General features: G+C 39.6%; 1 protein-coding gene across 5 annotated transcripts in view; it reads right to left on the reverse strand.

Moving 5' to 3' along the window:
* CBLB (Cbl proto-oncogene B) overlaps positions 1–13,251 on the reverse strand; it is a 223,763-nt gene extending 210,512 nt beyond the window's left edge. For 3 of the 5 annotated variants that reach the window (XM_006936021.5, XM_019839645.3, XM_006936019.5), the window contains exons 1-2: positions 2,694–2,832; positions 1,127–1,310 (exon numbers count right to left, since the gene is read on the reverse strand). In XM_006936021.5, the coding sequence (XP_006936083.1) occupies positions 1,127–1,294 (168 nt within the window). In that variant the 5' untranslated portion in view covers positions 1,295–1,310; positions 2,694–2,832. Of the gene's footprint in view, positions 1–1,126; positions 1,311–2,565; positions 2,588–2,693; positions 2,833–3,210; positions 3,373–13,151 lie in introns of those variants that run through there. The other 2 variants (XM_006936020.5, XM_045036885.1) reach the window with 2 other exon arrangements.
* Positions 13,252–13,904: the final 653 nt, after the last annotated feature.

A 13,904-nucleotide genomic window follows, 5' to 3' on the forward strand; every position in this document is an offset into this window, starting at 1 on the left:
TCATACACAACTACAAGCCACGGTAAAGGCAACTGCTACCATAAGCTTTCAAGGAGGCTCTCGCACATCCCTACAAAAGATATTTTTTTTTAAAACTCCATTTCTGCAGTCACAAAAATATCAAGAGCCTTGCATCAACTAAATTTATAATTAGCCCCAAATATCTATGAAATGAAACCAGATGGTGCTACAAACGTTTACCAATATATAGCAGACAGTACCACTGCTTCAAAAGCAAGAACTATTAATTCTGCACAGCAGCATGCTACATCTTAATCATATTTATTTCATAATCCTACTTAGTAATAGAGGACAGTGGAAGCTACAGTTTCTCAGTAGACCCCTGTAAAATATTCAAGTTGCCTAGACTTCTCAGGGTATGGACATCCAGCTTGATTTCTTCTTGAAATTAGAATTCATCTGATAGCAACATGCAGAAACCACAGAGGTTTCTGATACTCTCCGCCCCACCACCTCCATCATAAATTTTCCTTTCACAATAAACAATGTGCAATCGAAAAGGTTTCCTGTTTCAAAATGGAATAGATGAAAGAAACTGTAACTCTATCATTGACAACAACAAAAAAGTTCCTTAATGAAGATGAATTCTCAAAGATGAAAATGGAAACTCTCTCAAATACTGCTTCCTCACTTAAGGACTAATCTGGTTCCTTCCCTAGTAGATATTCTCAGCATCAAGTACTGTGGTTATCATGAGGGGTCCATCAGAGGCTTTTCTTAAAATACTTGCCTGCACTCTTTTGTTATTTAACAGTAACACAACGTCACAGAAGACAAACACTTCCAAACTATTCTGTGGCCATGTACCAACAAAGGGCAGCCAAGGGTAAAAACTTTGCATATCTGAGTCATATAGAGGAACTTTGAACCTTAAAGAGCAGGACAAAAGGTGAAAAAACAAGTCTGTGTTCTGATTCCAACTTTTTAAAACATAGAGTGGATGTTAGAAAAATGGTCAAGCCAAATCAATAGACTGTTGCCATAATAATAATTATTAATTAATGGGAACAATACTATTAATTAATGGTTCAAATAAAACCATAGAGGAAGAAACCATATCCAGGGCAAATGAGGCTGCACACAGGCACAAGCATACAGAACTTACCACTTTGTCCATGAGTTTCCAAGTTTTCTCCACAGTCCTGCGATCTGCTGCTGCTTGCTTGGGAGGTCCAACTGCATCTTGAATAGCATCAATAATTCCCAAAATTCTTCCTTTTCGGGGGTTTCCTCCTCGACCACCAGGGTTTCTGCCATTCATAGAATTTGCCATCTGGAACCTTAGTTCTCTGACAGGCAGATTAAAAAAAAAAAAAAAAAGTTAGTTGGACATGAAAATGTTTACCCAGGTGAACTGAACAGGTTAATTTGTACCCACTACATTCTCCTTCATCAGTGAGGAGAAAATCCTGGGTCCCTGATTCAACTTTTCAATAGCCTATGAATTTGCATTCTCAATCTGTACACCCAACAAACAGGTTTAGGAGCATTGACCTTACATTTGCTTTTGGAACAGTAAGAGTTAAAGATGCAACCTTCTCACATTTCATGTAGCAGAAGCCTTGATTAATAACCAACTCATAACAACAAAAAAACTTAACATAGGTTTTCTCCAACTAGATAAGAACACGATGTTCTCCCCATCCCTGCCTTAATCACAATTCAACGTACATACACTAGAACTAAAGCCCCCAGAAAACATTCTGAAAGCCTCACTCAAAAACTGCATTTTCACTCTGTTAGATTTCCTCAAGTTATATAAACGTAAACATTATTTTACAGGACCATAAGAGACATATCTGTTGTCAACAAAGGCTTAGGATTTGGATTTTCCCCGCTAAAACCAACAAGTATGGACACAGGAACATAGACAACCGAACACACAGTTCTTTAAACCAACGCGGTGAGGAGTTAGCCCCAAGTTAAGAGCCAAATAAACCAACAAATAACCCATTTTAAAAAGAGGGTTAAGAAACTGACAAGAGTGGGCACAGAAAGGAGAAGAGAGTTCACTTAGATCGTTCCTTTCCTCTCGTCTCACCCCAGGGGAATGGGGGGGGGGGGGTCCAAAGCTTTGTTTCGGGACGTCTTTGCCCCCTCCTTGTTCAGGCCCCTCTCCGGCCACTCTCGGACCTCAGCTGGGGGAGGAAGGTGGACAGAGAAAGGACAAAGTACCCCCTCGCACCCCCAGAGCCCGCAGCCCCGTCAGTCTTGGGCGCCCGGCATTCGGCTCCCAAGCGGACGCACCCCCCCCACCCCGCCCCGGGATGTCTGCAATCCCAGCCGCCTGTCTCCCTCTACTCGTTCTCCTTCCTCCCCTGGCCAAGCCAGGGTTCCGGTCTTTAAATACCCCTCTACAAACTGTGCAGGCGGCGACGACAGCAGCTGGAAGCCAGGGCTGTCCCCTCTCCTTCCGTGGCTCGCGCCTGGCTGCCCCAGGGCCCCCTGGCCGGAAAAAAAGCGGCAAGCCTCCCCGGCGTCCCGTTCCCTCCCGGCCTCCCGGCGCCGCAGCTGTCCAGAGACACGCGTGTGCGAGGGTCCTACTTTACACACACGAGCCCAGGGTGCGTGGATAGCCCGGGCAGGGAGTGTGGGATCGCCGTAAAAGCACGTTCCCGAGGAAGAAGCAACCCAGAGCGCAGGCCACCGAGACAGGGAAACGCAACAATTACCGTCAAGACCAATCCACACCCGCTCTCCCCTCCCGCCCGATTCTCGGGGAGGCCGCGGGACGCCGCAGCAGCACTAGCTGGAGGAGGAGACCACTCGCTGGATACCCCACCCCTGTAGGATACACACACAGAGAAACCCAGGAGCGGGGCGGAGCCGAGGGCGGGGCCTCCTGCGGCTAGACCAATCCTACGCGCCCTTGCACTGCCCGACAGCAGGCAGCGCCAATGGTGGGGAGGCGGCCGTCCTCGCACTACCACCCAGTCCACGTCTCCCACAGTACACAATGGCCCCAAAGGAAGGCCCGCTCGCGGCACGTCCCAAATGGAAAGGGACTTGGAGGGTAATGGGAGGACTGGACTCACCCAAGAACGAAAGTGGAAAAGGGAAAGGAAATGGAAGAAAGGATGCCAGGCACTGGGGAACTGACCAATAAGGAGTGGGCGAGTGGGCGTGAGCATTGGGAGCCGGAGCCAAAGCCAACTGGGGCTAAAAGGCGGGACTTCCTGCTTCGCTCACCTTCCTAGTCTTTTGTTTCATAGCAACAGAGTAGTGGCTGAGAGGGTGTTGCTTCTCTACTCTGGGCGGGTCCGAAGCTGAAGAATTTCATCTCCCTAGGGCTGCCAAACTCTTCTACCCAGGACAGCAGCCAAACAGGTCTAAGGCATTGCTTCTTGCTGGCTGTCAAAAAAAAAGCACAGCAGTCACGCAGCTAGCTTCTAAAGATGAAATATAAACCTCGCATAGAGTAGACTAGGGTTAACACCTGAATGCCAACCAAAACTTCCTAAGTTTCTGAGTGTATCCCTTTACTGTTAGTTCTAGAAAGAGTGAAGATCAAACATCAGGCTCATGAAAAAAGCAAATAGTTGACCCTGCTGACCAAATAGTAGCTACTAATAAGGATAGGGCAGTAAAAGAACCAGACTATGGGAATTGCTAATATATGCAACCCACCTCTTAATTAGTATAAGTTTCTTCCTAAATGACTGAAGAGGAATCAGCTTTTGTATTTTGTTTGAGTCACTTTATATAGATTTCTCTCCGTTTTAAAACCAACCTCATTGTATCTGCCATTCTCTCCCAGCATTTGTGATCTCCTTTCTGTAGTTCCATCACTATGCCCTTAGAAAGAACCACATCTGGCTAATCTTAAAAGGAAAAATCTGTGCTGGGACCCCTCTTTCAACGAGATCGTAGATTAAATAAATGCCTTCTATCTCTTTCTGTTTAACTTCAATCCTGCCACAGGTGCTACTGACAATTGCTCTGAACTGTCATGCTTTGGAATTTTCTTTCTACCACCGTTGGTAGTGCTGAATACACTTTACACCTTGGGCTTCTCAGATGTGGTGATATTTTGTGTCTTTAAGAAAATATATTTCTAGGGGCATCTGGGTGGCTCAGTCAGTTAAGCATCCGACTTCGGCTCAAGTCATGATCTCAGGGTCCGTGAGTTCGAGCCCTCCCCCCGTCGGGCTCTGTGCTGACAGCTCAGAGCCTGGAGCTTCCTTCAGATTCTGTGTCTCTCTCTCTCTGACCCTCCCCCATTCATGCTCTGTCTGTCTCTGTTTCAAAAATAAATAAATATTAAAAAAATTTTTTGAAAAATTATTTCTATTCTTTCTCTAACCAGTTAACCTGATAAAATATTTCTCAATGGTCCTGACTTTCTTTCTAAATAACCATTTTAGTACTGTGATCATTACTGTCAAGGATCCTAAGTTGTTATAATTTACTGTGCAGCCCTAAATTCAGATGGTTAAGATTTTCATTTGATTAAAATAGGAAAAAGGTAGTCAGGTGATAAAATGTGGTTCAGGAAGTAATTTTGTTTCTTTCCCATTATTTCTCTGCCAATAATTAAAGAGTAGTTACTTGTTTTTACATTGCATTTATCTACAAAAGTGTTGACCTCTCCATATCTCCTCCACCCACTCATATCTCCTTTACTCATGTTAACAGTAGCTATATTTACTAAGGGGAGACTGTAAAAGTGAAAAAAATTATTGGCTCGCCTTTTAAACAAATTCAAAAACATATAAACTATGTATAGAAATTTTTTCAGCATGTAGAAAAACAGTGGCTTAAGGGAACACTGTACATGCATTACTCACACTCACATCTGGATAAATGTAGAGTAAGTAAAATACATGTTATAGCATGTGGCATTCCTTTTGTATTAGTTTTGAAACTGGAAGAGATGACCTAATTAGAATACGAAATTTCCTATGTTTCAATACCATATTGATACAGATTATAAGCTTTGTGGGATATGGTAATATATACATGTATATATGTATGCACATATAATACACACAGGCACATTCACACACAATATCAAGAAATTACAGCTTCAGTCTCAACTAGCTATTTTATCAAAATCATCTAGAGTCTATGTTAAGTTCTGACATAGCAGGGTTCCCATCTGAGCCCAAACTAGGATTCATGGTTTGCTTATGAACTAACTGATGGGGCAGTAGCTCTCCCTGCAAGCTGTTAGCATGAGTTGATGTACATAGGAGAATACAGACCTATTGGGATGAACTTCATACCCTAGGAGCCTCCAATGGAAACATAAGAGATAGAGTATAAGAAAGCACTGCATACTGAAGGGCTATAAATAAGAACACAAAAGAATGCTTTCATGGGAGACTTGGGAGCATAAATGGTAGCATTTCAATGTGGCAGAGTGGACTGGAGACCTAGTTTCCTCATTTCTACATAGAACACCTCAGTTGCCAAAACAGTGCAGTTTAATAATGCAGTATTCTTTGGCAGTGTGGGAATTTGTAACCTAGAGCGAACTTGGAAATGGTATCTTCACAGGACAGGAGTGTTGTGGAAGATCCTGACATGAAGCAGAGTGGTAAGGGATTCCTACCTAAGAGTCTTGCAAGCACCATAGCAGCCAGTAGGTGAATAATATGCAGAGGCTCATCATAAGCACATGGGAGACCTTCCCCCTAAGATTCCCAGAAAAGCCTAGGAGGCTTCATGGCTGGAGTACTGAGAAATTTTGTAATGGTAACTATGAATGCTTATAATTCAAGCATTAATGTCTGACATTAATATCTGTACTTACTGGCTGGTGTCATCTGGGGAAATGTAGATTACAGTCCTATCTTTGAACACTTTTCATCTTTTTTAAAAATCTTTTCAGATACTTTCCATTCAGTTCAAATTTTTTTCTCTTCTTTTTTTTCCTAATTTCTCCTAATTCACAGGTGTCCCATGTGATAAAGACATGAGTTGACTAAATAACAAAGCCTTCCCACAATTTACTTGACCCATAATAACTACTCAAAAACAAAATACTCGTTAAATGAATGAATAGACTGATCAAGGGTATTGCATAGGAAATATAAGGTTGTTCCTGTTTCCATGCAATGGAGAATCCATGGTATTCACAATTCCAAGCAAGATGTTACATTTCCGGGGTGCTTGGGTGGCTCAGTAGGTTGAGTGTCTGACTTTGGCTCAGGTCATGATCTTGCAGTCCATGAGTTCGAGCCCCATGTCAGGCTCCATGCTGACCACTCAGAGCCTGGAGCCTGCTTCAGATTCTGTGTCTCCCTCTGTCTCTGCCCCTCCCCTGCTCACTCTCTGTCTCTGTCTCTCAAAAATAAACATTAAGAAAAATTATTTTTAAAAATGTTACATTTCCCACAAAGCAGATTTACAATGCCCCTCCTAAAATAAAAATAGAGAATGATACACTACAAAAAAACTAATATGGACACAAATTCACAGGCTAGAGAGAAATAAGAACATTATTATCTAGTCATATTTGGGTTTAACAAGTCATTCCTTGTTAAGAGGAATAGATTTTCATCTGTCTTTAACAACACATACTAATAGCTGGCAGTGAGGAGTAATGGATATATGGTTTCATCAGACATAACCAGACTCCTGAGTACAAGTTTGGGCTCAACTGAAATTCTTTCTTAACAGCAACAGCAACAACAAAAATAACAATGACAAACAAGATAGAACGTTATTTCTCTCACACACTGAAAAAAATCTGAAAATAGGAATTACAGATAGGAATAGTGGGTCCACAAATTTCTTAAGGACCTAAGTTCCTCTTTCTTCTGTATCATCCCAGTACCTGGCCTCCTACCCTCAAAGCCACCTTACATTCCAAGATGGCTGTCGGTGCTCCAGCTATTATTACTGATTTTCAGAGTAAAAGCTAAGAAGAAAGTGGGAGGCTATATTGAACTTCCAGCTGAATCAATCCCCTTCAAGCAATTTTCAGAGAACTCCCCCAAATATTTCTCTGTAATAGTTCAAGGCCAAAACTCAGTCCCATGCCCAAACTTAGCTGCAAAGATGTCTGGAAGACAATGTGCTTTTTATTATAGGATGCAATATAACCAGCTAAAAATTAGAGTTTGGGGTCTAAAGAGAAGAGCCTGAATAGGTGTTTGGCAAGAAACTGGCAAATTCCACCACAAAGATCTTGTCTTAAAAATTAAACTTATGATTAATAAATCAGTTCTTGAAACAAAAGCTGTAGTTTCCAATACTGGTGGTATGAGATAATAAAAATTTGGGATACTCAGCTGAAATCCAGAACAATATACATATATATAAAGACATGTATTATAATAAGTTATCAGTTCCCAAGCAAAACCTAGTGTCTGCTATTACTAGATACATATACGCTTAAGATTCATTATATGAGAAAGTACGCGTTGTAAATTATATCTAATTCTCATTACAGAATGTAGGCTCAGTAATCCTAAACAATTCAAAATCATAGGGTGCAGAATAGGCAAAATCAAGTAATTGCCTCAATACATTTCCACCCTAAAGCATGTATCAGATTAGACAGTTACTTAGGTGAAAGAAAAAAAAAAAAACCTTAAATGAATTTCTTTGTGATATTTTTTTCCCAGATAATTGATTCCCAGATCAATATTTTCCAGAAAATGATTTGACAGTTGTTATTTGTGATAAAAAGGATTTACAAGCGCCTGAGTGGCTCAGTCAGTGAAGCTCCCGCTCTTGATTTCAGCTCAGGTCATGATCCCACAGTCTTGAGAAGGAGCCCCAGCTTGGTCTCTGTGCTGGGGCATGGAGCTTGCTTAAGATTCTCTCACTCCTTCTCCCTCTGTCCTCCCTCTCAAATAAATAAATAAATAAATAAATAAATAAAATGTATACGACAGTGTTAAATATAGTTACTTTAACGCTTGGAACAAACCTACTACTGGGGCGCCTGAGTGGTTCAGTTAATTGAGCACCCAACTCTTGATTTGGGGTCAGGTCATGATCCCATAGTCATGGGATCAAGTGCTGAGTCAGGCTCCGGGCTAAGCATGGAGCCTATTTAAGATTTCTCTCTCTCCTGCCGCCTGGGTGACTCGGTTAAGCATCTGACTCTTGATCTCCACTCAGGTCATGATCTCACGGTTCATGCATTCAAGCCCCATTTTGGGCTCTGTGCTGATAGCTCAGAGCCTTCTTGGAATCTCTCTCCCTTTCTCTCTTTCCCTCTCTCTCTGTTCCTACTCCACTTGTGCTCTTTCTCTCTCTCTCAAAATAAATAAATAAATGTAATTATTTTTAATTCTCTCTCTCCCTCTGCCCCTCTTCCCTCTCAAGCTCTCTCTCTAAAATAAAAAAAAAAAAAATTTAAAAACCTACTACTTTGCCTCAGTTCAGTTTTCCTTCATACCTCCGCTGCAGTCTTCATATTTCATAGTACATTTTCCATGTTCACCTAACATACCTTGATTTGTAAAAATGTAGATAATTTTCTTTTCCCTCAAGAGTATGTGTGAGGAATGTAAAATATGATAGACTTTGTCACAATAATTTCTCTATAATCCCTACGCATTTTGATTTATAACACATTAATACAAGATTGAATTTTTATTTTAATTTCTCAATTTAACAAAATATAAATTCAAAATTTCAAGGCTGAAGGGATCTTGGTACTGATCATATCATTCAGTTTGGCAGGTCTGGAAATTAAAAAATTTGTCCATCGTGATTGAACCCTAAAAAATATAGACAACAAACCCAAATTCAGGACATTCATGTGTAGTATACAAACAAAATAATTGTGTGAGAAATATGACTGCTAATCAGACCCGTATTAATATAGACCAGCTTTATATTCATTTTTCTACTCAAGAAGCCAAATTATAACCAGAAAGTCCTGAAATGAATGTATAAATCAGAAGCACATTACCTCCAGGAGTAGCTCTAATAATGTCAACAGAGATCTAATATATTCCAAGTCTACAGAAAGTCTCTCTACTGGTTCCCAAGTTCACAATTCTCAACAGACAAAAATTATCCTTTTAAAATTTTTTATTGTTTTGAGACAAAACATCTACTAGGTATCCAATTTTATTTTGTCAACAATGACTTCTAACTGCTCATTTACTCATTTATTCAACAAACCTTTTTGAGCATCTAAAACATGCCAAGCATTATGCTAGACACCAGGGAATACAAAGATGATTAAGCACTAGTCATTGTTTTCAGAGAGAAAGCAGGCATATTCAGAGATCATTATAAACTCAAGTGGTAAAAGCAGTAATTTCGTGAGGCAGAGATCATTATGAGAAATTGGGGAAAAGCACCTAACCCAGCTTGGAAAAAGTGATTACAAAGCTGAAACATAAACAGGCTTAACAGTTAATCACAAAAGGTCATTTCTAGTCAGAGGGGACCTCGTGAGCAAGGACATGGAAGAAAGAAAACAACTTTTTATGCACAGGGAGTAAGTGGGTCCATTTTGTGGGAAGCAGAGAAAGGTAAATAAAAGGGAAAAAGTGGCAAACGACAAGTAAATTAAAATAAGGCCTCAGGTGCCCAGTTAATGACTTGGATTTGATCCTTTTTGACAAGAAGCTGTGGAAGGGTTTTAAGCCACGGGAGAGTACACGGGATTAGAAGAGCCAGGCAGGTGCCATTGTAACATTCCCATTTCAGAATGTTCATCCTAATGGGCGAGTTGATGATAGACAGCAGAGGGTTAAATCTGAAAGTGGGTGGCCAGAAGAGGAGGACAAAATGCAATAAGTGATAAAGATGACCTAAAACCAAGCAGTGGTACTGTAAGTAAAAGAACAAGTGAGATATTTGAGAAATATTGAGAAAAATGGTTTCCAATCCTCTCTTCCCATTAGAATAGCCAATTTCCAAGTCCCTCTCCCAGAGATTCTGCTTCCGTTGACCTAGGATGGTTTTCAACTTTGCAAGGTGACTCTAGTTATCCTAACTAATCCTGTGAACCAGATCATTTAAGTTAGTAGTCACTGATAAACATAGAAATATTAAAAGTGCAGGAAATGGAGGAGTCAAGAATGATGGTCAATATTCTAGTTTTAATGACTTGGCAAAAGAGAACCTCAACAATTATCACAGAGAATATCAAGGGACAGTCTATTTAGGGGAAAGGGAAAATTAATTAATTAGTTTATTCCATAACTAAAAAACTTAAGGCATCTATCAAGTAAGCAGATGGATATTTTAATTAGACAATTGGAAATATATGATGATAGGTTTGGCAACATTGACAAATGAGTAATTACCTCAGAGTCGTAATGGCATGAAAGGAGATTATCTGGGATCAGAAGAACATTGAGTTGAGAGATGAACCTTGAAGGTCAACATTCAGAAAAAAATCAGGGAAAAAAATGGGTTCACAAAAAAGATGGAGGATCACAAACAAAACCTGGTTTATGCAGACCAGGGAGTCTAGTATTTCCATGGAACAAAAAAAGTTTCAATTCTAGGAGAGGGGTCCAATAAAAGAAAGGCAAAATGCAAAACATCCATTGGCATTAATAACTGAGAGATCCTTTGTGACCTTAATGAGAACAATGTCAATTAAAAAATGGGTTTAAAAGAATGGAAGTTGAGGAACTGAAAAGTAGAGATGAGTCTTTTAAGGAATCCATGTAAGGATGCAGAAGAGAATTTAGACAGTACCTATAGACGAATGCAGAGTTGCATGGAGTTAGGGAGGGCAAAACTTTGCAATCAAAGAAACTTCAGCATGCGTGTACATGCTGAGAAATAAATTACAAAGAAAGAGACTGAAGGGCATAGTATCCTACAAGAATGGGAAAAAAAGGAGACCTGAGAATGAAATGGGAGGAACATGGAAAAAATAAAATAATAAATCTATAAAATAAATCTTAAAAATAAATCCATAAAACTAAACTATGTGTACTTTTGGGGCACCTGGGTGACTCAGTCAGTTAAGCATCCGACTCTTGATTTCAGCTCAGGTCATGATCTCACAATTAGTGAGATCAAGCCCTACTTTGGGCTCTGCACCAACAGTGCAAAGCCTGCTTGGGATTCTCTCTCTCTCTATCTCTCTGCCCCTACCCCCACCTCCCGCACTCTCATGTGCTTTCTCTCCCACACAAATGAAATAAACAAACATTAATAAAAACTATGCATACTTTCATTATAAATACATTTCTAGCTGTGGTAAGAGGTTGAGGGTGACCATGTTTGATCTTCTAACTCTACTAGACAAAGTGGTAGACAAAATTGACTTCTCAAATTGAAGGAAACTTAAGAGGGGTGAAGGTTTTGAGTTGAAGAAAAGAAAAAGGGCAAGGAAAAGAAAGACAGAGAATCTCTTCTAAGAACACAGTGGAGTCTGGAGGCCGTGAATTAGACCGTGATGCTAACATGGAAAGATTTGTAAATTTCTCTAGCAGGGTGCCCGGGAAGTAAGAGTGTAGCTTCAAAACAGGTTTGTGTTTTGACTGAATAGTTGTTACAGAAATACAAGACTGAAAGAAATCAAGAAATCAAAAAAATCAAATCTTTTCTTGAGAATATAGTTCAGATGATCAGCATTAGGGTTCAAGGTGGGTCAGGAAGAAAGAGATAGTACACAGAAAAGAAAAGACAGTTTATCTTTTTAACATAGTGTTAACATGCCTCATCATCAGCAAAGCCATGTTATAGTAATCCAACCACAAAAGAAATTATTCTATTTCCTCATGCCTGTGTGCATGTGCTTGTGTAAAATTTTACATAATTTTATATGGCCCTTTATATCATTAGATACACTTCTATGTACAGTCTATGTGTTGTTACACATATTTAAATACTCTATTTTTTATAGCAAGTTTTGTTTTCCAGTAGCCAAAGTGAAATATAAAATAAGATACTTTCTCATATAATTAATAAAATTTTGATTTAAAATGTTCATGGTAATATATTTTTCACAAAATAATGAAACATTAGAAAACAAAACTGTTAAATTCATTTTACTATTTTTAAATGGTTCTCCCAGACTGCAAAGGTAATTTTTAAAAACCAAGAGGGTTATTGGCTTTTTATCCATTTGTATATTTTAACCACTGACTTTGTATGTGCCTGTTCACCCTGAGTGAAGCAATAATCATCTAGAAATAAAGTAGCCTTGGGGCACCTGGGCAGCTCAGTCAGTTAAGCGTCCGACTTCGTCTCAGGTCATGATCTCACAGTTTGTGAGTTCAAGCCCTGTGTCGGGCTCTGTGCTGACAGCTCAGAGCCTGGAGCCTGCTTCGGATTCTGTGTCTCCTTCTCTCTCTGCTGATCCCCCACTTGTGCTCTCTCTCTGCCTCTCAAAAATAAATAAAGGTAAAAAAAAATTTAGAAATAAAGTAGCCTTCTAAGATGACATACAGAAACATGGGACACCCCAAGGGCAACTTTCTGAACTACTAAATGCCCTACTACATGTCATTTTAATTTTTTGATCTATGAGTAAAAGGTATATACAATTATTAGTGGGATTCATTTCCAGTAATAGGGTACTATTTGTCGAAGAATCCAAAGCAGCATCCAAAAAAAAATTAACAATATTGAGTCCTTCACCAAAACTCATGTTTATATCAACTGTCAGCATCTCTGAACAGACATTTTACCAGACCATGCCATTTATGAACTAGATTTCCAGTGTTTTTGATAAGGGTTGGACCTGGGTGTGACCGGGATCTTCTGACCATTGTCAATGGTTTCTCTTGTTTGCATCTCTTTCTCACTTCATGGCAATGCCCTCTACACATTGTGTGCATACACACATACTGACATCTTTATGTGGCCCATGCGGCCAAACCTGCTTGACTTAACCAATCTCAAGTTTCTAAGACTCAGCTGTCAGGGCTCTTTAACATCACAGTGTACCCACATTGTGCATATTGTATTCAGATTGTATTCAATTTCTTTCAGGCAAGCTCCTGTTTTCTTTCTCTCCCCTCCCCCTCTCCATCCCTATCCCCCAGTTGCTTGGTTAAAAAATTATGACAAATTTTCCTGCATGATTGGTATATGAGCTCAATGTGTTGTCACTTTCCAAACAGTTACATTTTATTCCAGAGTAACAGGATGTCTTCATCAGGTAGCATTTTATGAAGTGTCAGGCTTGGGTAGGGCTGATGATTTTGGTTCTGTGCACCCCACCACCCCACCACCACATCAAATACCTCCTCAGCAGGAAGTCACTTGGTCCACTTATATACATTTTTCTTCTCTGTCATGTCTTGTTTTCATTTCGCCTGCTAACCAGAAGAAAGCATCTCGTTCCAATATTGAAAGAGAAGATCAAGAAGGCTTCATGTTGCTATTTAATTTTTGACATTAATGAAAAAACAGATGTATGTTTAAAATATAATTTTATGACCAGCAAGCCAGGATGAGAGGCAGAAACCTCAGTCAGGAGACATGCGCAGCTTATATTTTCTATACTATTGAAAAGAAATATTCACATGAATAATACTTACCTATGAAATATAGATCAAAGCCTTTTTTTACCAGCTACAGTTGCATCTAAATATGAAGGAAAATGGATTTGAAAATAAAGATAGCATTTTGGAAGACATCTGGGAAGGGAGTAAAGTGATGAATACAATTAATTTCCTACACTTCTTCCCCTTATGCCTGCTTTCTAAATGACCTCTTCTCAATTTTCCATTTTACTCTCACAGGTCACAGAAGATTTCTGAGAAAGCAATCAAAATTGTGAACTTGATTTTTTTAATGTACATAGAAAAATAAATGAGAAGATTGTATGACTTGAATGTTAACAGCAGAGAGAGAGACCGAACTACCACCTGCTAAAGTTGGTCAATTTCCTAAAGAAGCATGAGAAAAAAAATGTTTATAAAAATTCTTGGGTTAATTAAGCACTTCGATTCTTCTCAGTTGCTAAATCTCTTGATAATCACCCCCTGTCCCCC

The sequence above is a fragment of the Felis catus genome, chromosome C2 (genome assembly GCF_018350175.1).
Source record: "Felis catus isolate Fca126 chromosome C2, F.catus_Fca126_mat1.0, whole genome shotgun sequence".
Taxonomy (NCBI): Eukaryota; Metazoa; Chordata; class Mammalia; order Carnivora; family Felidae; genus Felis; species Felis catus.